The sequence below is a fragment of the Coturnix japonica genome, chromosome 5 (genome assembly GCF_054131305.1).
Source record: "Coturnix japonica strain WE chromosome 5, WE-NBRP24, whole genome shotgun sequence".
NCBI classification, from domain to species: domain Eukaryota; kingdom Metazoa; phylum Chordata; class Aves; order Galliformes; family Phasianidae; genus Coturnix; species Coturnix japonica.
This window is the reverse complement of record NC_140667.1, coordinates 52,242,672-52,267,828: the sequence shown is the minus strand read 5'-3', so window position 1 is coordinate 52,267,828 and position 25,157 is coordinate 52,242,672. Positions and strand designations below refer to the sequence as shown.

The 25,157-nt window shown below is 49.1% G+C and overlaps 1 protein-coding gene across 4 annotated transcripts in view; it reads left to right on the top strand.

Annotated features, from left to right (window-relative positions):
* DAAM1 (dishevelled associated activator of morphogenesis 1) overlaps positions 1-24,558 on the top strand; it is a 76,634-nt gene extending 52,076 nt beyond the window's left edge. For 2 of the 4 annotated variants that reach the window (XM_015865786.3, XM_085549625.1), the window contains 21 exons: positions 589-922; positions 1,423-1,533; positions 1,645-1,748; positions 2,257-2,323; positions 2,607-2,724; positions 2,846-2,984; positions 3,462-3,520; positions 3,857-4,044; positions 4,346-4,654; positions 4,746-4,853; positions 8,828-8,857; positions 10,064-10,167; positions 12,858-12,942; positions 13,660-13,766; positions 15,442-15,530; positions 15,661-15,829; positions 16,442-16,549; positions 18,566-18,626; positions 19,247-19,378; positions 21,174-21,344; positions 21,796-24,558. In XM_015865786.3, the coding sequence (XP_015721272.2) occupies positions 589-922; positions 1,423-1,533; positions 1,645-1,748; positions 2,257-2,323; positions 2,607-2,724; positions 2,846-2,984; positions 3,462-3,520; positions 3,857-4,044; positions 4,346-4,654; positions 4,746-4,853; positions 8,828-8,857; positions 10,064-10,167; positions 12,858-12,942; positions 13,660-13,766; positions 15,442-15,530; positions 15,661-15,829; positions 16,442-16,549; positions 18,566-18,626; positions 19,247-19,378; positions 21,174-21,344; positions 21,796-22,005 (2,803 nt within the window). In that variant the 3' untranslated portion in view covers positions 22,006-24,558. The remainder of the gene's footprint in view (positions 1-588; positions 923-1,422; positions 1,534-1,644; positions 1,749-2,256; positions 2,324-2,606; positions 2,725-2,845; positions 2,985-3,461; positions 3,521-3,856; positions 4,045-4,345; positions 4,655-4,745; positions 4,854-8,827; positions 8,858-10,063; positions 10,168-12,857; positions 12,943-13,659; positions 13,767-15,441; positions 15,531-15,660; positions 15,830-16,441; positions 16,550-18,565; positions 18,627-19,246; positions 19,379-21,173; positions 21,345-21,795) is intronic. The other 2 variants (XM_085549627.1, XM_085549626.1) reach the window with 1 other exon arrangement.
* The last annotated feature ends 599 nt before the right edge of the window (positions 24,559-25,157 follow it).

The window sequence follows — 25,157 nt, the reverse complement described above, 5'->3', positions numbered from 1 at the left end:
TGCAGTGAAGGGGGTGGGTTATGTCTGCATGCTTTGTTGAGTCTGCCCCGGGCACAGCATGCATTTGCAGTCTGCTTGCTATTTAGCAGCGTTAGAAGTCATCACCAAAATCTAAAATCTCTGCTTAAAAATGTGTGAGATGTGCACAGCTGAGGAGGATGTGGATGGAGGGGCAGCAGAAGGTCCATCAGGCATTGAGGGAGGGAGTGGGCTTGGCTGTCCTTGGGCTTTCTGTGGGTTGACTGCAGCTGGTGAGAAGACAGCTACACTGTTGGGAAACTTCTTCCTATTCTCTCCAAAACTGGTCTGAAGGAGTCGAATCTAAATCTCAGATTGGGTGTAGGGGAGGCTTTGCAGCAGCGTGGCTGAACCATGCTAAGTTTGCCTCCAATTGGAAGGATGGCATTTTGCAGCCCTGTTGCTGTGCTCTGGACTGTAGGAGTCATGCAGGCTTTCTGCTACTCAAAGACCATTGAAAGAAAATATACAGAAAGACGTTCTGGATTTACAAGAACAGACAAGTCAGCCCTATTGGTGAGTGAAGCAGTCGTTTAGCATTTGATTTAAAAACATCCCTCTTCCTGACAGGTTTGTAACCCGATTCATCGACCTGGATGGCTTGTCATGTATTCTGAACTTTCTCAAAAGCATGGACTATGAGACAGCAGAGTCTCGAATACATACCTCGCTCATTGGATGTATAAAAGCACTAATGAACAACTCCCTAGGCCGGGCTCACGTCCTGGCCCATTCGGAGAGCATTAACGTAATCGCTCAGAGTCTGAGCACAGAGAATATTAAGACAAAGGTGGCAGTGCTGGAAATCATGGGCGCTGTGTGCCTGGTTCCCGGCGGCCACAAAAAGGTACTGGAGGCTATGCTGCACTACCAGAAATACGCCAGTGAACGGACTCGTTTTCAGGTCAGTGCCTCTCAACTCGCTTTTTCACTCACACAAAATTTGGATCTGGGTCTGGGCAAACCATCACCCAGTGCTGGGTGAAGAGAGAGCCTCCCCAGAGAGCCCAAATCTGCATTCTTGCCCTTTTCTTCTCCTGGGTATCTGAATGCCATGTATGCATGATTTGCTATGGCCGTGTGAATTTTGATAGTCTGGGAATTACCCCAGACCGGTGCTGTATCTGACGAGAGCCACAGCTGAGCAAAGAATGGGAAAAGTAATTTAAGGCAGTTCCCCCCAAGAATGCTTGCTTTTATAGAGACGTCAGGAGTGAAAGTAAAGCTGCAGTACATCTGGATGGGCAGATGTTTGCAGGCACAGGTTCTGGATGGGCTGTGCTACAGCAAGCAGCAGCTGTTGCTTCAGAAAGTGTCACCGGTGAATTGCTGTGGGGGCTTTGGGGCCATCAGGAGTAGATGCTGCTGCCCCTGGGCTGTTAACTTACTCTGTACGTTTGACAGACGCTCATCAATGACCTGGACAAGAGCACAGGACGGTATCGGGATGAAGTGAGCCTCAAGACAGCAATCATGTCCTTCATCAACGCAGTCCTGAGCCAGGGGGCAGGCGTGGTGAGCTCTGGGGCTCTTGCATGGGGTGGTCTTTTGGTGGGCTTGGAGTTTTCAAGAAGCTTTCTGAGGAAATGCACCTTGCTGTGTTGACCCTACAACTGTTCCTCACAGGAAAGCCTGGATTTCAGACTCCACCTGAGATATGAATTTCTCATGCTTGGAATCCAGCCAGTCATTGACAAACTAAGAGAGCATGAAAACTCAACCCTAGACCGGTGAGTGGGGACACACAGCCTGCTGTTATTTTCCCCCTTTCCTTACATTCATGATTTCTGGTTTTTGGACTTGGCCTCTGGGGAAAACCACATGGATCCTGGCTCCTCTTTAGGAAATGCTTTGGTGTCACCAAATTGAGAGTAGGAAAAACCCCATCTCCGCTGCACTCCCACACAGAGTTGAGCTGGGAAGGATGTGCCACCCTGGTAGGATGCTGTCAGTCGTCCTCCTCCTCTTCTCTTCCAAGAGACTCCTAGGAAAGTCTGTAATTACTTTGCCCTCTGTCTTTCTGAACTGGTTTTTCAAGCTGGCAAGAGTGAAGGCAAACATGTGGGCCCTGGTAGCAATAGACTGAAGTTCTCATTGGTGTTTCATGTCCCACTTATCTCTGGACCACTGCCTGCTAGTGAGCTGTTCTGGAAGCTGTTCCAAACTGGCTGCCTTATATTTACTGTCATGCACATATCTACTTTTAATAGGCTTTTTCTCTTTCCTTTCTTTCCTCAGGCATTTAGATTTTTTTGAAATGCTTAGAAATGAAGATGAACTGGAATTTGCCAAGAGATTTGAGCTGGTGAGTGTGAACGTTACTGGTGCAGAGACTGGCAGTTCATTTTAAAGGCACCTATGTAGACCGGAACAAAGTTCTGGCTTTTGGATCAAGTTTGGTGGCTGTAAACCTGCCTCCTGTTGCCCTGCTCTGTTGCTCCATCTCTCTTCTCTCCTGGCTGCGGTCCAGTGCTGTTTGACCTTCACTCGGCTCTTGTGGCTTTTCTTTGCACTGGGAGCAGATGGCTTGTAGGATTTCTTGCTCACTTTGATCCAGAGGCCAGACCACGCTTTGCTCTCTTCTACAGGTTCACATAGACACCAAAAGTGCAACTCAGATGTTTGAGCTGACGAGGAAGAGGCTGACTCACACAGAGGCGTATCCGCACTTTATGTCCATCCTGCACCACTGTCTCCAAATGCCTTGTGAGTACAGTGTGAGGGGCAAAAACACGCGCTGTCAGGGGCTTCACAGCACAGCTCCCCTGCCCAGGGGGCAGCCACATCCCTGCTGCTTCTCTCAGCCTCTCCCCTTCCTCCTGTCCAGATAAAAGAAGTGGCAACACCGTCCAGTACTGGCTGCTGCTGGACAGGATCATACAGCAGATTGTCATTCAGAGTGACAAAGGGCAGGACCCCGACGCCACTCCCCTGGAAAACTTCAATATCAAAAATGTTGTCCGAATGTAAGTGCTCATCCACCATTCTTTGGGTTTGCTGCATGAGTTCACTTGTTCAAGAGGGATAGCGGGCAGGATGGCAAGGTTTGGGATTCATCCCTGGCAGAGTTGGATCATTTAGACTCACTCAACAAGATGTGCATGTGAATTAAGCTCAAGCACTGTGTCCTCAGTGAGCTGTTTTCCCTTGACTGTCACTGTCACTGTGCCTTACTCATTGCTCACTGCTCTCACAGTGATGTTTCTGCTCCTTGACTGGACAAGGCACAGTCCCTGGAGGGGAGCAAGACATGCCAGTGTGCAAACCTTGCAGCCAGGAGCCATGGGAAGGTGCAGCTGAAATGTCTGAAATACCAGCATGGGAGCTGCACCCCGCACAGCCCCAGCTCCTCTGCACAGTGCTTCTCAATCATATTTTTTATTGGCAGTGTTTGCTGTCTGCATGAGGGATGTCTCACAGCACTGCTTGTCTCCTGCTTTTAGGTTAGTCAATGAAAATGAAGTTAAACAGTGGAAAGAGCAAGCGGAAAAAATGCGGAAAGGTGAGTGATGGAAAAATGAAAGGCATTAACTCTAAACTGAGCATGCAAAGTAAGCTAGGCAGATAGTATTTACATATTGCACTGAATGGGCTCTGTGTGAGTGCTGAGTCTGTATTATGCTATAGGGCTTACCAAGGAAGTAGATTCTTGTTTCTTCATGGAGTCTGCAGCACAGAGGCAGCTCTGGTCAGGGTATGGCACACACTCCCTGCCCTCAGCTGCTTATGAGGAAAGTGTGCACTGTGGGTTTTATAAATCCACACGCTGCTGGTTGCCACATTGGAGTGTTCATCGCATTAAAATGGATTCATGGACTGGTGTGGGGGGCTGTTTCAGAGCACACCGAGCTTCAGCAGAAGTTGGAGAAGAAGGAGCGGGAGTGTGACGCGAAAGCCCAGGAGAAGGAAGAAATGATGCAGACACTGAACAAGATGAAGGAGAAGCTGGAAAAGGAGTCCAGCGAGCACAAGCAGGTCAAGCAGCAGGTGGCAGATCTCACAGCACAGCTCCACGAGATGAGCAGGGTGAGACCCCAGACTTCCTCCCCATTGCTGCCTCACCCCAAATCCCCCTGAGTTGCTGAGGAGTGATTTCAGGAGACCAAGCTCCACAGGGGGCTGAGAAAGGTGCTTGTTTGTAGGGCCACCAAGATGACCATCCCTGGAGATGGGGCTATCTCACCTCTTTGTCTGCATTTGTCCTCAGTCAAGAGTGCTGAAGCCTCTGTGTGCTCCCTTTGTTGCTTAAATTTTGGCCAAAAACAAAGGTGTTTTTAAATGGTGTCCTCCCTCTATGTGACCAGTCCTTCCTCTCTTTCTCTCTCAGAGGGCAATCTGTGCTGCTGGCCCTGGAGGACCTCCTTTGCCACCAGGAGCTCCTGGTGGCCCTTTACCTTCTCCAGCTCCAGGATCCCTCATTCCCCCTCCACCGCCACCCCCACCACCAGGGGGATGTCCCCCACCGCCACCTCCACCACCACCTCCTCCAGGTGGGCCCCCGCCACCTCCTGGTCCCCCACCCCTGGATGGGGTGATGCCCCCCCCAGGAGCACCACTGGGCTTTGCTTTCAAGAAGAAGAGCATCCCGCAGCCAACGAATGCCCTCAAGTCCTTCAACTGGTCCAAGCTGCCAGAGGTAAGCCAGAGGTTCTTCATTTGCACTTTCAGAGGGCCTTGTTGCTCTGCAGTAGGACACTCTAATGTACAGTGCTCCCTCTGTCTTCCAGAACAAGCTGGCAGGCACTGTGTGGACCGATATAGATGATGCAAAAGTGTTTAAAATCCTGGATCTTGAAGACCTGGAAAGGACGTTCTCTGCCTACCAAAGACAGCAGGTAATGTCTGGCCGGGGCTGTGCGCAGGCATCTGGGACAGACACCGTGATTATGAAGTTGCTTGATGTCAAGTGTGGTCTCAGAACAATCCTCCTGCCATTATTTCATTCTAGTGCTTTGACTGCCAGATTGACTTGATCTGGTCTATCCTCTCATTTGCCTGCTGGCGCCTTTGCCTTGAAATGGTAGCTTACAGCTAGATGTGACTGACTTTACCCCTGCCCATGTACCTGACCGCGTTTGCCATGGCATGGGAATGCCTGTGTCAGGATGATGGATCACAAAACAAACAAAAATGACAGGGAGTGTATGAAAATAACCCCCAGATGTGGCCACGGTTGGGTAATGTTTTTGGATCGCTCTTAACAGCCACTGCTTCATGTCTCTGTATTGGGTGGAAAATTTATATCCCTCTCTGACCAAGAAGGACTAAGCTTTACCCACATCTACCATGGGTGGATCTCTTCTTTTATTTTTGTAGTGAGCCCAGAGGAGTATGTGAGCTTTGAATAAAATGCAAGTCCCAAACCAAAAGAATGATGCTGCAGACAAAAGTCTCTGCTTTTTAGTCTCCTTCTCAAGCAATATGGCACCAGTTTGGAAGGCATCATAGTACATGAAGAAAGTAAGACACTTGTTTCACCTGCGACAGGAGCGTCAGTGCTGACAAGCTATGAGGTTTTTCAGGAATGCAAGAAAAAAGTGAGAGAGAGAGAGAGAGAGAGGCTGAAAATGTTATGCCCACCTGGCTGCAAGGTGGGCAGGAGAGGCCAGGCTGTCCTGCAGTGGCCGGGCTCAGACACAGGGATGGGGCTGGGAAGGAGCAGACCCGAACATAATCTTCTTAGACAGTGTGAAAGCTTATTCTCTTCTAGAGGCTAATGGAGGGCAAGGTCAGGTTGGATTAGAGCAGAACAGAGATCAAGAGTAACAAACTAGGAGTAGGTGCTGGCCTGGTGTGTTTTGGGAATAGGTGATACAGTGCTGGCTCTTGCCCCCCACGTTTTTGGAGCTTGACAAGGGCCTTCTGAATGTGGAAAAGATGAGATGGAAATTCAAAGGAAGTAAGAATAGAAGCATAGCTTGTCAGTGGATGGCCTGCCTTTTGGCCAGGGTCAGAGAGTCAGCCGATGTGCTGCTAATTACTGCCTGGCAGAAATCTGAACATTATTTGACTTGACTGAGGTCCTGCTGAGTGAGGTGGCTGGTTAGTTCGGGCTGATGCTGTAGGGAGATCTGTGGCATGGGTTTGTGTCCCAGATGGGATAAGCACTGAAAAGGAGCTGAACATGGGAGCCAGAGGTGGGATAGGACTGGCAGATGTTCTCATGTGTGAGAGTATCTGGAAGGGAGATGGGGAAAGGGAGGGGAAGCACCTGTGAGGTGCTGCTGTGGCTAGAATTCAGCTGCTGCCAGTCCCATCTATGGGAGCATGACACATAAATTCATCATGGCCAAGTAAAGCCTCTTAGTAGCACTGTCTTATGCAAGTGGATCTCTGTGACAATGTCCCTGGTACCAAACTCATGTCCTCACCCACCTGTGAGTCCCCAGGGTGCTCATGGGGTAGGTGGGGCCCATGGGAGTGCCCAGTTTTCCACAATGACAGGGTCTTGTTCACTCCAGCACCTCCTGAGCATGCAAAGCTGTGCTGTTGAGATGAAAAATGCAGCTCTCTGAGGCAGTTTCGTTCTTCTCTTATTGGATTGTGTACCTAGGAATGGTGGCCAAAAATTGTAAATACTTCCTACTTTTTACCACCACTACAAAGTTTTGGTGTCTAGAGGGTCTCTGCTTGTTGGCACTGGAACTGGTTGCCCAGAGAACTGTGAGTGCCTCCATCTCTGGAGGTGCCCAAGGCCATGGATGGGGCCCTGGGCAGCTCAGTCTGGTGGGGGGCAACCAGCCCACAGAAGGGGGTCAGAACTATATGAACATTAAGGTCCTTTCCAACCCAAGGCATTCTGTGATTTTATGGATAGGAGCTGTGATTGTGCCTCATCACTCTGGCAAATAAGTGCAGTGAGAACTACCTGTCCTGTTGGGCAAGGATGATAAAAACTAATGTACTGATAGCTCACAGCTTACCCTTTGCTGTAGGAGAGGTGGCTCTGTTACAGATGAGAATTAGCAGCTTGTGTTGCTGTAGTGCCTGGAAATCCCCATCTCAGTAGCACACAGACTTAATTACATTCTTAGTTTTAAGCATCTCCTTGAATGCTTTTCCCACATCCTGGGCTGGGACATACATAAAGGCTCTGTGCAGCTCTTGGGAAAGAGCCCTTCCCCACCAAGTACCCCAGGATCCACCCCAGGAGCATCCCCACCCTGTGCTGGCAGACCAGGGTCAGTTGTCCAGGGCTACCAGGAGAGCAGCTCCCACCCAGCTCCGTGGCAGCCACCAGCCTGCATCCTCCTGTCATGGGGCTCTGGAAACATCCCCTGCCCCTAGGATTGTGTATCAGCACTTACCAACCTTGCAAGATACAGAAGGAAAACACACAGGGCCATCACAGGTCGTTGTGTCAAATACCTTTACCAACCCTTCTGATCCATGGAGTCCAATTCTGCCTTGGCAGCAGCCTCAGGTCTGGCTCAGTCATAGGGCTGCATTTTTCATCACGTCTCTTTGAAATACAGCAATAGCAGCTTGGGTATCTTTATTTAGGGCTGTTGGTCCCCCTTTCCTTGCAAAGCCGCTGCCGAAGGAAGCCCTGGCACCTCCGCTGAGTGGCTGGGATGCTCAGCAAAGGGTTGGTTCCTTCTTTTCTTGGCTGATGTTTCCTTGTCTCCCAGCACGTTTTGTTCTGCTTCTCGGCTGCAGCGTTATTTTTTTCACGCTCCAGGAAAGCTTCACACGTTGTTGTTGTATGTCTTGAACCTTTGCTGGGAACCATTTGCATACTGTAAACCATGGGGAGAGAGGGCTCAGACACGGGCTCAACCTCCTGCCAGGCACCCGTGGTCAAACCTGGGATGTTTTGTGTTGTCAACAGAGCCATTTCCCATTCTCCCACCAAACCAAACCCACGCACAGTTCCTGGGCTGATAAAGTGCTGGCAGCTGGTCAAGGAAAAACCTGCGTCACCTCCGAGCAGAGGGGTGGGAGGAAGAGCTCTTGTAAATGAACTGCATTTGGAGCCTCCCTCCCTCCCTGCAGCTGACCTCTGGCCACTGCGTGCCTTCTTTTCAGAAATAAAACAACAGCACTCAACACACAACAAACTACTTACGCACCTTTGCAGTCTCCCTCCCCATCGCAGTTATGCTGGACCTTGAGCCAAGCCAACAACACACACACGTACAAAAAAGGATGCAGCCCAGCAAACAAGGAGGAGAAACTCCCTTGTGTGTGTGTGTGGTCTCATGGTAGCGGTGTTGCTGCACGTGCTTCCAGCCTGCTGAGCGGGGCTGTAGGGTCCTGGGAAGGGCGAAGTGCAGGCTGGGCACTGGGGGAGCATCCCTGCAGGAGGACAAGTCAAGGGGAAACGTGTTGCCATGGCGAATGGTAAAGTTTTGCTGCGGCAAGATTTGCTCCGGGATGAGAATCTCGTTATTTCCACTTGAAAGCCCTGTTTTTCCTGGCAGTCGTGATGACATTTCATCCTCTCAGATTCACAAAAACCAGCAATTTTCTTCCCTGGCGCGGCGGGCTGAGCGGTGCTGCGTGGGGCCGGCGCTGGTGGCAGGGCTTGGCAGGGTCCCCTGTAGCGCCAAAGCACCTTGGTGTGACCCATCCATGCAGCATCCCCCCTTCCCTCCCTCCTCCTCCTCCTCTGCATCCCTTCATCCCCACCACTCTCCCACCCTCCCTTTTTTGGCACTGGCCGACCCCGAGCGCTTTCCCCCTTTCTGCCCACCCCTCTGTATGATGCCCTTCCCTTGACCGTGCTTTGATTCCTTTGGGTTTTGCCGAGATCACTGAATTGCATGTGTTTTTACTGCCTTTTTCCATGCTTCTGCTATGGCTGTAGGACTTCTTTGTGAGCGGTAACTCCCGGCAGGTAAGTGAGCATCTGCAGTGTTGGAGCGGTGAGGGCAGGGCTGGGAACATGGGGATGCATGCAGTGGGTCGCAGTTGTATCATAGAGTCATGGAGTCAATGGAGTTGGAAGGGACCTTTAAAGGCCATCTGTTCCATGGCCATGGACAGTAACACCTACAGCTCCATCAGGTGCTCAGAGCCTTGTCCAGCCTGATCTTTATTAGGGAAGCCGACCATTGCTGGGAGACCCTGCCCAGAGGCTCCCTTAAAGACTGAGATGAACACACTTGTATCTACAGGAGGAGCTCAGCAGAGCTCTGCACCACTTACCCCAGCAGTTTGCTGTTCTTTATAGGTGTTCTTTTAATTCATGCAAGAAAAAAGAGTAAAAAGTGAAGTGTTCTTTGCTTGTTTTCTACCCAAAGAGTGGTTGTTCTATCTCTGAAATATTTAGTGCTCATCTGCAGCACGTGAGACCTCGCAGCTCTGGGTTATGTTCCTCCCAGCAGGGTTGAATAGCCAGGTTTTAATTTCTTAACCTTACTAAACATGTCACGTGGTCAATTGAAACTGTGCTCCTTGGGCAACACTATGAGATCACTGTTAGCTTTATCTGCCCATCCGTGTGCAGCCACAGCACTGTACATTGCTGTTCATTGGAAGGTAACAGCTGCTGAGGAAATTCAGGTGCTCGTACCACAGGGGTTTGTGCTTTCAAATCCCTTGTTTTGGAAGCATTTCCCTGAAAGAGCCTCAAATGCTGCAGGTTGCATTTGGAAGTCTGGTAGCTTTTGTTGGTGGATTTGCTGTTGGGTCTGGTGTGCGAAGGGCGGCTGCAAATGGCTGGAGAACAGGACAACAGCGGTCATGACTGCGTGCAGCCACCCATAATGAAGTATTTCATGTGAGGGCTGAACAAAGTATCACAAATATGTATGCTAAGAAAGCCCTGCTTTATTTATTCAGCAGCGCTTGTGCGTTTGCAGATTCTTAAATCTTCCCTGTCTGAGAAAATATTTACATTTCTAACCAGTGGCTTCAAAGCCCGTGCTGGTTTATGAAGCGACTTACTGTATTTCAGTTGCAGGCTATGGGTTTTACCCGTAACCCATGGTGACACTCCTGATTAATGGGGGCCCGCTGTGTGTTGCAGTGGTATGTGCTGAGAGTACTAAATGCTTTCTCCATGCTTTTTTTTTCTTTTTTCTCCCTGTTATTTTTGCAGAAGGAAGATGCTATTGATGACACGTTGAGTTCCCGGCACAAAGTCAAGGAGCTCTCAGTCATCGATGGCCGGAGAGCTCAGAACTGCAACATCCTTCTCTCCAGGTATGGCTGATGTGGTGGTCAGGGGTGTCATGCTCCAGCCTGAGGGGGCTGCTCATCCATGGGGGGGCAGCTGCAGCTGTAGCCATACACCTTCCATTGCAGGGTAGCATGAGACAGGGAGATGCTCTGAATGGGGTGCTTAGCCCCAAGAGGGGCTTCATATCACCTTTTATCTTCTTCAGCTTGGGTTTTGTTTGTTCTTTGGTGGTTAAAAGGGGGTCTTTGCACTCTGGGGAAAAAATAATGTCCAACAGCAGTAAAATCCAACTCCATTAAAAATGGTCACTGCTTCACCAAGCTGCTGTTCTGCTTTTGTGGCACCAAGGGCCAGCCACCCCAGGCAGTGCAGTGAGTAGGATGGGTTTGTGGGTGCATTACCCAAATCCTGCCTTGTCTGACTGCAGGCAGCAGGGCCAGTATGGGCTGCCCATGTGGCTTCCTTCCCTGGCACACTGCAGGCTGGTGTCTGCAAACAAAACCTCCGGGTGGGGGAACAGTGCCTGGTTTCTGCTCTGCATTGCTTCTAGGGATTTCCTTATTTCCTCAAATGCAGTAGTCAGAGTAACAGGGATTACAGTGAAAGTGGAGCTTAGAGCAGCATGTGGATGAGTACATCCGTATCAGCAATCTGCTGGAGAGCAAAGCAGCAGGACCAGGGTTGCTCCCCTGCATTGCATGCAATCAGAGCAGGTTCAGCTTAATTCAGCAAATGTTTGTGCACACAAGCACACAAACAGCCCCTTTGACATGAAGGGGAGCTACTCAAGCACTTTACTGCAGGGGCATTGGAGGCACCTCTCTGAGTAAAGGTCTTCATATGCCATCACCAGCCCATCTTTATCTCGTAGTGATGGCTGGAAATGTGTTGTCATTAATTAATCCAACAGGAATGAGCACTGCCTGCCTGCCCTTCCCTTTGGGTCCCTCCCTGGAAGACCAGCAAGCAGGGCGTGGGGCTGTATGATTTTTCCCAGCATCATGATTTCTAAGCACTGATATATTTAGCAACATAAATACATAACATGCCAAGGAGGAGTGGGCCCTGACTTTCAGCAGATCTAGACCTGCTCTCCTCCAGCAGTTTGCAACCACCTGGGCTCCTCAGCCCTGGGGATGCTGTGAGGTCCATCCTGTGCTGCCTGCACCCAGGGACCTCTGCAGGCTCGGCTCAGCCCCTGCATCTCCAACAAACTGTCTATCAAGCCCTGTGCCCATCTGAGCAAGACAGAGCAGCAGATCTGTGCTCTGCTGCTGCGGAAGGCTGGGTGTTGTAGGAGCGAGCCGCCTTTCACATGTGAAAGGACCTGCAGGCTTGGCCCCTTGTTTAACCCAGACGTTTGTAAGCTAAACAGCTATTGTCTGGCTTGCAGCGTGGAAAGATTACGGCCAGTGAGATACTTTATCTCTCTCTGTAGATTTATTTTTTTGCCTGCTTCCCTTGCTTTGGGAGAAATTACTGCACAGTGAGATCACTGCATTTTCCTTCAGCTTGTAATGCAGCACAAGAATATTTTTAACATTTGCTTTTTCCCTCTTTTTTAAGAACGCTCCAGCAATGCCGACGTCGGTGCATTGCAGCATCTTGCTCAGTGAAACCCTGCCTTTGCTTCTGCTCTGGGTGTACACGTGTGTATTTTTAGCGTGCTGCCTTCTGCAAGATGCAAATCAGGGCTTTGCTCCATCCATTCTGAGTGTGCTGGCGGTGAATGGCTCGTCTGATTCCTCTCTGCAGCGAGGCAGTGTGGAGCGTTTTTCTCAAATGAATGTGGCTTTTCAGGAGGGCGCGTCCCCTTCCAGGCCGAATTTGTTTTTCCCCTTCACACTTATTACATCCTTCGCCGGACCCTACAAAAGCCACGCAAGCAAGCTCAGCCCGGCGGGCTGTCACTTTGCATCGCCGAGCTGCTGGCCTTAAATCCCTGTGACAGCAAGCACCGTGACCCCGTTCCTCTCAGACGGCTCGCGTTCGACAGCTGCTGCCAACAATGATAATTATTGTGGTTATAGATAAGCTTCTAGCTTTCCCTGGCCCCTTTCCCATCACGTTGTCTGAGAAGCTGTTCTCTTCTGGCGCCCTGTGATTGCTCTCTGCCGATCCTGAAGCAGCCTCTTGTTCTTGGCATGGTGTTTTGGTGATTTCTGAGAAAAGTTTGCTCAGCCCTTTTATTGTGTGTCTCTGTTTTATTATTGGGTTTGCTTTTAATGAGCAGGGCTTAAAAAGGCACGCTCGCTGTTCAGCACATACCCAGAGACTCTGAAGATAGCCGGGTCTGTGATGGCAGTGCTTGGCCCAAAGCTCCTGCAGAGGGAAGAAGGGACTCACCTTCTTTTGCACTGAGATTGTTTAATCAACTGCACTGCAAAAATATGAGGAAAAAATATTTGTGCTATTGCAATCCCAGTCCTCACAAGGAGTGGTCACACATTGCTGCAGATCTATTAAACTGTGATTGATGGATGCTCAGCTCAGGAGGAAATGTGGGTGTCCTTCTATCAGTTTCCTCAGCTTGCTTCCCCAGATTTTAGGTTCCTTTCTCTTTCTGCTTAGAAGGAGACTCCATATGAAAGAGTTTGGGAGGGCTGGTGGACCACATGAACCTGGCCATGCTGATGGGTGGCTGAGGACATACTCCTCAATCTGTCCCACTGTATGCATGCAATTAATCCTCCTTCTCCCTCTTTTCCCCTAGGCTGAAGCTTTCAAATGAGGAGATCAAACGAGCCATTTTGACGATGGACGAGCAGGAGGACCTCCCAAAAGACATGTTGGAGCAGGTGGGCAGTGCATCCCGTGCTCCTCCTGGTTGGCATCATGCCTTATAATGAGGCCACACATAGAGTTTTGGATCAAGCTGTGGCTCTGAGATGTGTTAGGCCCCATATTATTTGACATCTTCGTGTTGAGAACCATCCAAAGCGTTGTGGGAAAATCAGGAATGAAGGCAGCTAAATTGTAGCATCAGCACTGAGGGCAGAATAGCCCTTCTGTTATGTGCTGGTACCTGTGTCTGACTGGGACCCAGCGCTGAGCCATTTGGTGGCCGAAGGTTGAAGTTTGTGCTTGGTGGGGGTTATTTCTGAAAGGTCTCTGAGCATTTTTGTGGTCCTCAAAAAAAAAGGAATTCAGCTTTTCACCCCCTCTGGGTGCCTTTAGAAGCATTTTATTCACCTGTCCAAACTTTCTGCCTGCAGTAGTGTGGATTTTCAGCAAGAGACTCTCATATCTAGTTTGGCAGATCTGATGTGGAAACCTTGATGTAGACCCAGCATATCTGTTGTAAAGTCAGAGTGGTTGCAGGGCAGAAGCAAGAGATGCCAATGTGATGTGGCAGAGGGAGGAAGGACAAAGGGACAGCTGGAATGCACTTATTTCATAGATCACCATGCAGATCGAAAAGGCAGGAGGTTCAAGTGACTAAATCACTGCTTTGTTCATGAAAAAACTTCAGAGCTGTGCATGGATCTCATGTCTACAACTGTGTTTCTCCTTAGCTCCTGAAGTTTGTTCCAGAAAAGGGTGACATTGACCTGCTGGAAGAACATAAGCACGAACTGGACCGCATGGCCAAGGCTGACCGGTTTCTCTTCGAAATGAGCAGGTGGGCTGACCCATGGGATGTCATGGAGCCTGGATGGGCAGTAGGCCCTGCTTGCTGCTTTTTGCATCAAGAAGCGTGGGTAGATGGATGGGAGGGCAGGCGAGTCGCTCCTATCCATAAGGATCACTCAAAATGCTGCACATTCCAGAAAGCAGCAGCAGTCAGAGCAGGGGACGGGGAGATGATACTCACAGAGCATCTCCCAACACACTTACCCTCCTGCCTGGGTAGGAAAAGCTCAGTCTGGCACAGCTGTGCAGAACAGTCCATTGTCTGCATCATGGTTCAGGTGGGAAGTGCTGCTTGAATGATAACAGTGCCATTGCAATGCTCCTTCCCCCTCTGTACTAATATATCCTAATGAATACTGAAGACTGATTTATGTAAATTTTGCCCTGCTGTAAAGATAAGTTCCACTCGTCACCTTCAGGAATGACTCGTCCCCAAGGCTCCTGAGAATATATGAGACAGAGAGGAAATGTCATTTCTTCCTGATCCTGGCAGCAATCATTTATGCCTTACAGGTCTTCAGGGACCTTATCTTTTGCATGCACATCCTCCAGGGGTTCTGGTTTAAAATCTTGAAGCTCGTTATTTAACTCCAGCTGAGTATTGAGCTCTTTGAAATTTTCTCTGAGGAGTTTCTTAGCTGAACTTCGAGCGAGTCACTTGTTTGATAAGTCAGAGAGTTTTGCAATGCGACTTCATTCCAGCAGATCAAAAATAGAAACGCTCCTGTTCTCCCTGAGAAATGCACTGAAGAACACCACGGCAATGCACTGTGGGGTTGCTGAGTGTCAAATCAGACAGGACAGAGCTGTGAAGTTCAGAACCAAGCCTTCGGGGCTGAAAGATGGAATTAGCCTTCCTTTTGCAGGTTACCTTTCTTTCTCCTGCTAAAATGTTGCTCCTGTGCCTTCATCTCTTGGAAGCACAATGTACTAATGCAAATATTTTCCTTGATTTCATGCATAGCTCTTTAATTTGCCCTGTGGTCTGTAACCAAGTGTGATGTCTTTGTCACTTCTGATCAGTATGTCAGCCTACCCTGTGGCCTTGGCTGTGAACACATCTCCCATGGGTCCTGGTCTGAGTGACTCAAATCAGGCTGCCATGTGCATACAAGTGAGATCTTGTTTAGCCTAAGCACAACTGACATGGGCAGAGCCATTCCCAAATTGCCCAGGAAAGGGCTGGGTTGGGATGTATTGGTGGCTGTGCTGCCCAGGTCCAGGGGGACATTGTCACTTGGGGCATCTGAAAGTCAGATCTCATTAGCACTGGTAGCTAATGTGTCTGTCTCCAGCCACAGCTCACTGCAAAGCCACTGGGAGCCCAGATCTCATCAACATCTCTGTCCAGGAGTGGTCGTAAATTAACTGATTATTCATAGCAATAGAATGTACAAATGCACTTGTTGAACCTGCTGTGTTCAGGATAGCTTACACATGTGCTTAAGAACCCATCAGCATCTGCCCAGTGATGGCTGTAGCTTCAGTTGTCATTTATTTTTTCCAACCAGCATAGGTTCCGGGGGAAATGCAGTCATTGCTTTTTAATCACCATGGCTCAGGAGTGCTTTGTAAGCCCGGCTGTGAACAGCTGGGCAGCAGAGCTCTGCCTGGAGCAAGTAAAGCTCAGCCTGCACCTCTCTTGTTATCTTTTTTTCTGGCAGGATAAACCATTATCAGCAAAGGTTGCAGTCCCTCTACTTCAAGAAGAAGTTTGCAGAGAGAGTTGCAGAAGTCAAACCCAAGGTGGAAGGCAAGTGACTGCATCCGCTGACTGCTTCTGGTGGAGATGGCAGGGATGGAGGGAGCACTGCAGGGCAGGGGACTGATGTGGTGCAGGTGCTGTGGCTTGCAGGTGACATCCTGCACCTCTCTCCTTGCAGCCATCCGTGCTGGCTCCAAGGCAGTGCTGCAGAGCAGCAGCTTGCAGCAGCTGCTGGAGGTGGTCCTGGCCTTCGGGAACTACATGAACAAAGGACAGAGGGGAAACGCCTTCGGGTTTAAGATCTCCAGCCTGAACAAGATCGCGGACACAAAGTCCAGCATTGACAAGTGAGCATCCCCTGCCCTCTTCCTCAGTAGTTTCTATGGGCTCCAGCACTGCTGGAGTGGCACATCCCATGGCACAAGCATTCTGGATCACAGAAAGTTTAGAGGGATCCGAGCTGCAGTCAGCATGAAGATGGGTGGGAGCTTTCCTTTCTAGGCTACTCAGTGCCAATCAAGGCTGGTGTGGAGGATCATTCTCCAAGAGCTCTTTTTCCCTTTGAGAAGCCAGAGGAGGGATCTTTAGACTGGTCTCTGCAGAGAACTCCTGTGCAGCCACCCCAAGCTGAGGCTGCCCTTGCGGTGCTCATTCACCCTCTCTGAGCTTTGTGTACAGGGAGAGAGGAGCTGGGTCAGATCCCAAACCTGCCCAGCCTTTACCAAGCAGCAGAGATGATGGAGGAAGGGGCGGTGACATTCAGGCACCTCCAGTGGATCCCTCCCTCTTGATGCAGGGACCAGGCTGCTCTGCACTATGGCTGTGGTGGGACAGACCTGGCCCACGTCCCCTGCTCTGCACTCCAGACAGTGGGCAGCATTATTGCAGGGATCCCAAAACAGTTGTGAGGATTGGGATTTCACCAGCACCACACTAACCTCGCTGTTCCTTCCTCCTAGGAACATTACTCTTCTGCACTATCTCATCACTATTGTTGAAAAGAAATATCCCAAAGTCCTCCGTCTGCACGAGGAGCTGCGAGACATCCCGCAGGCAGCCAAAGTCAAGTAAGCAGGGATTAGAGTGGGTTACATGGGGCTGTGGGGTTGCATCTTCTCTTGCTTCAGCCTGCCTTTCTGTATCACACTCCCACGGCCCTGCACCCACAGGGACAGAAGCACAGAGTCGGTGCTGCAGCAAGCATCACCTTGTGGCTTTAAATCCCAGTCCCTGCAGCCAAAGGGCCGTGAGCCTCTGGCTGCAAGGGAGGAGAGCTGCTTACGGCAGCTGTTTCCTGCTGTTATCTCACCGCAGAAGCATTTAATTAATTTCTAATGGTACGTCAAGTAATCTGGTAGGAAGCGGTTGCGGTGTGGCTGCAGATAAAAGGCAGCTCTTTATCTGGGTGCAGCGGGGAGGCTTTGCTGTGTGGGGCACCAGCTAGAGAGGCTTGGTGCCCTCTGGGTCCAGCACTCCTGCCTCCAGCATGGAGCTTTTGATGCCTATAATGCACATGGGGAGCCTGCACACTCATGGAGTGGGCTGCTGCAGTCTGGAGAGGCCCCGTCCAGCAAAGCCCTTAAGCACGTGCTTAGCGTTAAGTGCAGGAGGAATCTGCTGTTGCTCTGCAAAGCCCTCAAGTATGCGCTTAAGTCCCTCTGAAATCAATGGGGCTCTGTTTTGGTCTTAAAGCTGAGCAGGAGCTTATGTACTGTGCTGCTGTGGGGATCTGAGCCTGTGACAGGGAGTCAGAGATTATACATTTCTGTGAGCAGCACTTGTGTGGCTGAGAGCATTCGCCTACATAATCCATAGACACAGAGAGGGCCTTAAACTGCCCCTTTTTGGAGATGAGACAGCAAATACACATGAAGCTCACAGGTCTCTTTAAGTTTCAGTGCTCTTAAGGGTGGATTCTCTATAGAAGAACATACAAAGCATTTGGGGTGATGAGCATCCTTGCATTTAAAGCACACAATAATTTTACGTTGCAGGGGTTGGGCCGAACACCTGGGCAGAGAGGAGTGGGTGGTTGCTGTGATGCAGGCATCGCTCCCTGCCTGCTGCCTGCAGGCTTCTTTCTCATGCTCTGCAGCTGTTGTACAGATACATGTATGGGAAAGAAAGCGTCTACAGAGAGGCCTTTTTCCCTGAACTTTATCAGTTTTGTGCTAAACTGGACACCACATGTAATGGTTGGGTTCAGTCCAATCTACAGCAAAACCAAAAAGTTTCTGAATCTCTGGAAAACCCTCAATTCCCCCCAGCCCTGCAGCTGTGAAGGAAAATTGCCGCCTCTGTCAGCCCCACCACTACTAATGAACTGCTAGAGCACGGGGCTCCCACAGCTTCATTTTCCCAGACTTAGACCTGCCAGGAACGCTTGCCCCATGACATAGGGAAGGCACCCCTGGAAAGGCTTCAAGCCTGTGGTCATCAAGTCTTTGTGAGAAAGCTCCTGATCACTTGTATGGGAGAAACCCATAAGTGCTCAATCTCGGCACACTGGGGACTCGAGCCTTGTGTAAACAGCCTCAGTGCCAGTCATGATCATTTATTTTTATTTCTCTATATTTGGGTTGCCTCCCCTTAGGAAAGCTTTTTCTGTTAAGGAGTGCTGCTCTGGTCCATAGGGTGAGAAGGATGCTTTGTGTGGAATTCACCTCATCATTATTGCTGCTATAACTGTCCACTGTGCAATAGGACAGTTATATTCTGCTGATACAAAGAGATGGGAGCAGGCAATGACAGCAGCCCTACCATCACAAAGGACACGGATGAGGAGTGCCCCTTCCTCCATCCCACTGCTGCCTGCTCTGGGATTTTTAGCACATTCCCTTTGATTACAAGCACAGAGAAGTGCTCTGCTTTCAAGCAAGCATCAGCAGTCACTTTCAGATAGGCAGCTGCCTTTGCTTAGAGGCTGTCAGAATGATTTCCTGTTCAGCACATGCCAGCCTGCAAATAGGAGGCAGTGTGAGCAGCACTGCAGTCTGTTCAGTGGAAAAGCACGGTTGTGTTGGTGGGAGAGCTGGAAAATGTGCTGGAGAAGTTGAAAACTGACATCCTGCCGTTTCCAACAGCATGACTGAGCTGGAGAAAGAAATAAACACACTGAGGAGTGGCCTGAGAGCAGTGGAGACTGTAAGTATTATTTAAATCAAATGTAGTCCAGCCTGGCTTCCAGCATCAGGGCATCCCTCTGCAGGGATGGAGGCGAGGGAGAAAGCAAAGCTGCCTTACTGTATTTTCTGGAGATCTTCTGCACTTTCACTTCCTGTCCTGTACGTGCACCTGTCCTCCTAGGGCTGTTGGGGCACTGAAGCTACTGTATGTTGGTTGGGCACATGCATGGTTTGTGTCTGACACACCAGAGGAAGTTAAGTGTAGTACCCATGGAGCAGGACCTGTAATGTGCTGCGGTGTCTCTTTGGCCGTAAAACCTCAGAGGACAAGGGCTCAGGTTGGGCAGCTCATCTGGAATGGTGAAGAAGTGAAGGTATCCTTAAGGACTCTCTGTCTTATTAATTGCTGCTTTCAGCATCTTTCCCAGAGGATTTGGTCTCAGAAGCATAGCATGGCTAAGATATCATAAAATGGGGTAATCCAAGGTCTCATGCATTGCAAGAGGGAGCAATGGTACAGTGCAACACTGACATGGGCACAAACCCAGCAGCACTGACAGGGACCAGTGATGTTTGTGTCCCTCATTAAATCCTGGCTGGATTTATGTGTTTGTTTACTTGTTTGTTTGTTTCCCAAAGGAGCTGGACTTCCAGAAGTCTCAAGTTCAGCAAACAGGAGACAAGTTTGTGTCTGTTGTCAGCCAGTTCATCACTCTAGCCAGCTTCAGCTTCTCAGATGTTGAAGATCTTCTGGCAGAAGCAAAAGAACTGGTAAGGTTACCAATGCCCTTGAGATCTGATCTGGGCAGTGTTTCATCCCCTAATCTAGCCAGCAGAGGAGGAACAGCCCTGGCCTTCCCAGAGCATTTGCTGTGTGTGTCATCTCAAATATCCCCCAAGAGATCACACAGATGTGAGGTAGGGTGAGTGTCCTGCTGAGACCCTGACATGAGGAAAACAGCACTGCTCCTTGTGGTTTGTCCAGAGTGGGTGGTAGATGGATGGCACGTCCCTGTCTGTCCCCAGGGCTTTATTCCTGCTCCACAACCCAATGCGCCATGGGATCAAAGGTCAGGCCAGCAAACACGAGACATGGTGTACAATACCTTGAGATACCTGTCTGTCTGTTGGAAGGGCAAGGGAGGGGCTAGCCTTGGGAGAGTTGTGTCCATCAGAGGAGGGGACAGAGATTGATGCCAACTTCAGACCTGCTTAGAGATGCTGCTTAAAAGGCTCAGTTTCCCCAGAGCAGTGCTTTAATTCATTGCTCTACAGCCACCAACAGCCACATGGCTTCTTGTGTTATCGTCCTCTCTTCCCAACACGCTGGCTTAAATCTGAGCAAATTAGTAGCCATTGGCTGACATCTCTGATACCCAAGCACTCTTTGCTTCCCTTCTTTCAGCAACATGTCAGTGAAATGTTATGCTGTACAGAAATGTCAGTGTCTTCATGAAAATCAACAAGAATAACCTCGATGTTTTTAATTGATACAGTGGCAATTTTCAGATCTTCCTCTGCATCCTGAAATGCTAAGTCTCATAAATAAACAAAGAAAGAAAAATGCCCTAAGTGTCTTTTGAAGAGGCTGAGACACCCCAGAAAATAAGACTTACTTGATCGTATTGGCAGGCTTTAAAAATGTTCCTCTCACTCCACAGAGCAAAATCAAAGCAACTAATAAATCCTGTGGCTCCTTGGGGACCAGGATGCATCAGCAGAGAGTGGGTGTCCTGTCCTGACCTTTGCTACAGCCTTATTGGACTCACTCACACTAATGGTGTGCAAATAGTACAAAAGACCGGAAAACTTCCCATTTCCCTACCCAGTGCTGTGCCTGAGCCTGGGCAGAAACATCTTTTAGAAGTCTCACCAACACATTTGGTTTCAATAGCAGAGCATGTGGCAATGATAAATAATACCCCAAAAATACTTCAAAGAAAACTTAAAAGTGTGAGTTTCCCTTCCCCTGCCGTGTTTACTATTAGTTTTATGTCTTCAGTCTTCAGTCCCACAATATTTTGCTTCCTTGTTTTTACTACTGCTTGGTTTAATGAAGTCGAGCTGGAGGCTGAGCAGAGCCAGAGGTGCAAAGGGTTGGTGGGGTGTTTTGGGAGAGGGGCCTACAGGACATCTCCTGGAAGGCTTACGGGGCAGCTAATGCTCAGAAAATCAGATGGCAGACAATTTATGTCATGTTTAAGACAAGGCCTGGCTAATCAAAGCCCTGTTGTTAACTCTGTTCTCCACCACTGCCACTCCATCAGGCCTAAGGCTTTCCATTGGGGTCTCAGCAGCATGGTGTCTCCACAACCTGACAACCTCCTGTCTGCTCTCTCTCCAAAGTTCCACATGAATGTGGCAAAAAGCTTTTTCACTTTGAGAGGGTGACAGAGTGCTGGAAGAGGCTGCTCAGGTTGGCTGTGGGTTGTGGAGTCTCTGTTCAAAACACATGTGGATGCTTTCCTTTGGAACTTACTGTAGGGAACCTTCATTAGCAGGGGGTTGGACTGGATAATCTCTATAGGTTTCTTCCAACCACTACAATGCTGTGATTCCCTCCTAGTTTTCCAAGGCTGTGAAACACTTTGGAGAAGACACGGACAAAATACAGCCCGATGAGTTCTTCGGCATCTTTGATCAGTTCCTTCAGGCTGTGACAGAGGCCAAGCAGGAGAATGAGAACATGAGGAGAAGGAAGGAGGAGGAGGAGCGTCGGGCACGCATGGAGGCTCAGGTGAGCAGGCACCTACAGGTCTGTCAGCATCTGTCTGGGGACACCTGGTGGTGTGGGAAGCACATGTAGGCCAGTCAGGGTGCTTCTGCAATTAGATCCCCCTGCCTTTCACTGTTGATGGCCTGCTTAACTAATCACTTAGGGGCTGGTGAGATCTTATATCTAAGACGCTATATATATAATGATATATAACTGCACTGGAAGAAGAGAGTTGGGCTTTGCTTTCCCAGCTTTTCTGGTGTTCTCTGGCTGCATCAGCAGATGCCCTCAGGCTTCTTAGCCCTAAAAGCTGTTCACTCTATGCCCATCCGTGGGGTGACTTCCTGGGGCTGTGGTTCTGTCAGTAACCCTGACCAGCTCTCACTTGCTCAGTGAGGGGTAGGAAGCTGTTGTTGTTCACAATTTGGGGCTGTGGGTGCCTATGTGACAGTGAGATGTTCCCCTCCACCAGCTGAAGGAGCAACGGGAGCGGGAGCGCAAGGCGAGGAAGGCGAAGGAGAGCAGTGAGGAAGGCGGTGAGTTCGATGACCTTGTCTCGGCCCTGCGCTCAGGCGAGGTCTTTGACAAGGACCTCTCCAAGCTGAAGCGCAACCGCAAGCGCATCGCCAACCAGCTGGCTGACAGCGGCCGCGAGAGGCCCATCACCAAGCTGAACTTCTGAGCAGTGAAACAGGACAGCGGTGAAAATTGCGCGTTTCAAAACCCGGTTAGTGGTCTTTTTTCGAAGTGGCTAGGGTTGTTGTTTTATTTCATTATACTGCCTTGTGATTCCAAGCGAAACAGTGGCACATTCTTTCTCCCCGCGGGCGAGCGTGTGTGTATGTGCCATGATCATGGCCAGGCCGGGCGGAGCTGTGTCCTGTGGGTGCTCGTCCCCTCCCCATCGTCCCCTTGACAAGTGGCTCTCCTGATGTACAAGCACAATGTCATGTCCATGGAGAAAGAGACAGGTGCACCAGACTTGGGTGCAGAGACATGACCCACATTGGTGAGGGAGAGCTGCTTGGCATCGCTCTCCCAACCCTGGGCACCGCGCAGAGCCAATTGCTGGAAGGCAAAAAAGCAAAGAGGAGAAAACCAAGTGGACTGAACTTGATGCATTCTTTTTGTTGTCGTGGTTTTTCCCCAGATGTGCACTTGTGTGCTGGTCCCCAGGCTCGGTGCCACAAGCACTCCTGGCAATGCTCTTCTTCCCATTGCTTTTGGGAAACGCTCTTTTGTTCCTCTTGCCTTGCTAAGGGAAGAGTTTACCCGAGTATGCTTCTTGTGCACGTGGCACCCAGATGTATTTATACTTTTATAACGCTTCCTGGCCCAAGGCAACGGGAAGGGTCGGTTCTGGGAGGCGACGAAGGGCATAAACTTTCATGTTGTAATTTTTATTCTCACTTTCTGTTCAATGGGACAAACTGTATCCTCCGTAGATGTCGGTCCAGACAGAAGGTCACTCAGTTGGTGTGCAGTGGGGCTAGGGCCAAACCTGCACCCACTTTCTTGTCTGGTTTGGGTTTGTTGTTTTTTTCTTTTAATGGGCACGCAGAAGCAATGACGTGACGAAGTGCTGTCTGTGAGCAATGCTTTGCTGTTCTACTACGTCCCTGCCAATTTGTAAGCAGAACTACCTGTAAAATGTCAGCCCGGAAAAGAAAAGAAAAAAAAAAAAAGAAAAATAGGAAAAAAAAAAAAAAAAAAGGAAAAAGAAAAGAATAAAAAGAATAAAAAGAATTCAAAGCTCTCAGGGAGTAATAATTTAAAGGTTTAGAAAATTAAGAAATTGGAGAATAAAAAGTGAACGCATTAACATTTCTATTCTTAAATTATGCTGAATATATAAAGGACTGTTACTTTTTGCTCTTATTTATTTGTGGTATGTTTGTTTTCTAAGGAAACGAGATGAAACCTTTTGATACCACCAACACTTTTGCGATCTTTTGTTCGTTTGTTCCTTTTTCCTGTGGAGAGATGAGTTTGTCCCTGTTGCACTACACGCGAACGCTATTTGAACTGAGGTTGTTTTCTCTTTTGGTCAGATTAATCGGTATTGCTGATGGGGTGTGGGATGTCAGTTAACGAGATGTACTGTATAGCAAAAAAGTGCTGTTTAAACTGATTTGTATAAAGATACGGTTCTAAGCACCTGAAGGCCGCTGGGTCTGCGTGCTGTGTGAAAGCTGTGAAATATCCGGAGTCGCCAAGAGCTGTGGTTTTACCATGTTATTCTTTTCTTCATTGCAACTTTGGACTCACTGTAGATTTAAAAAAAAAGAAAAAGAAAGAAAGACAAAAAAAACAAAAGACTTTCCGAGTAGCATAAAGCAGGTAAGCGCCAGCTGAGAGCCCAGCACCTCGAATCCAAGCGGCTGTGCAACCTGCGTGTTCTGTTCATAGGTGGAGTCGAGCACTTTGCTTTCAGAAGGAGAGGGAAATAAAGGCAAAAAGGTGATGATAACGCTATTCCTTAACTAAAGTGCCTCTGTTTATATTTTTTATTTATGGCTGAAAAAGAAAAGAAAAGCAAACAACGGGGCTGATACAATTGAGGGAATGGACTTCGGGGGGGTGGGATTTAAAACTAAAACAACAAAGATTTAAAAGGTTGAAAATAGAAACCTATGGCCTCTGATGGTTTAAGGAATGGTTGCTCACGTCGGATCTGCACGGCATTTGGATGGGAAGGGGTGGCCTCCTGCAGGGCCCCAGTGCCACATCAGGACCTTTCCTGTCAGATTCCCTCCTGCCTTCCCAGACCTGGCTTTTGTTGTTTGGTTTTACGACAGCCCCACGGTTGGGCTGAGTTTTTGCCATGTCTTTGTTTTTCTTTTCCACCCCTCAAAAAAAAGAACAGAAGATCTCTATATAAATAACTGCAAAGGCTGCGTGCAGGTAATTCCATGTGCCATTGTCGAAAACTACTTTTAGATCGGTGCTGGTGTAAGTAGCCACTCTTTTCTCTTCGGTGTGTATTTTAAAGACAGTTTGGTTTGGTTTGGTTTTCTTTTTTAATAATGCCAAAAAAAGGAAAGAAAAAAAAAATCCATAACAATTTGTAAACTGAAGTATATGTCTTGGACTTTGTTAGCTTCGTAGTGACCAAGGTAGTGTGTTAGGTGTAAGAATGTTATTAGTCGTAGCTAGCAGGAAATGCTGTGTAATGTCATGAGACTGTACATTTTCTAAGATGGCAATATGCAATAAAGAAAAGCGATTCCGGTGAGTGTGCAGCGCGGGGCCACGAGTCATTGTGCAATGCAGCACACACAGCAGCCGCTGGGTGTCTCTGTGGGTGGGAAGAAAATGGGATATTTGGGATTTGGGGGCTAAATGGGCACCTTTCTGCCCTGTGCTGAGAAGTACAGCATCCTCTTGGCCTTGAGCAGTCAAAAATGGTATGCTTTAATTCCCTCCTGTTTAGTGGAAGAGGGATAATTTTAATTCTATCCATCATCATAGAATCAAACGGCCATGAGTGGTGACATGGGGCTTCCCCGCAGTGTGCTGCTCTGCCATCAGGTTGGTGCACAGGGCACACACAGTGCATGAGCAGGATAGCAGTGAGTTCAAAACGCTTCTGTGGATGATCAGCTGCTCTAAGTGCACCTCCAACGCTTGGGAGATGGTGAGCCTCAGGGCAGCACATCACACAGTATTCTGTGCAAGGCTGTGTTGGGGAGCACAGAGAAATGTTACCTGGTTTCCCCCAGTGCTTTCCCCCAGTGCTGTGTCGCTGAGTCAGGTAAGCAAATTCCACCTGGGTGTTTGGGAGGGAATGGCTGGTGAAGGATGTAAGAGAAATCTACTGAGTGCTTTTGTGAG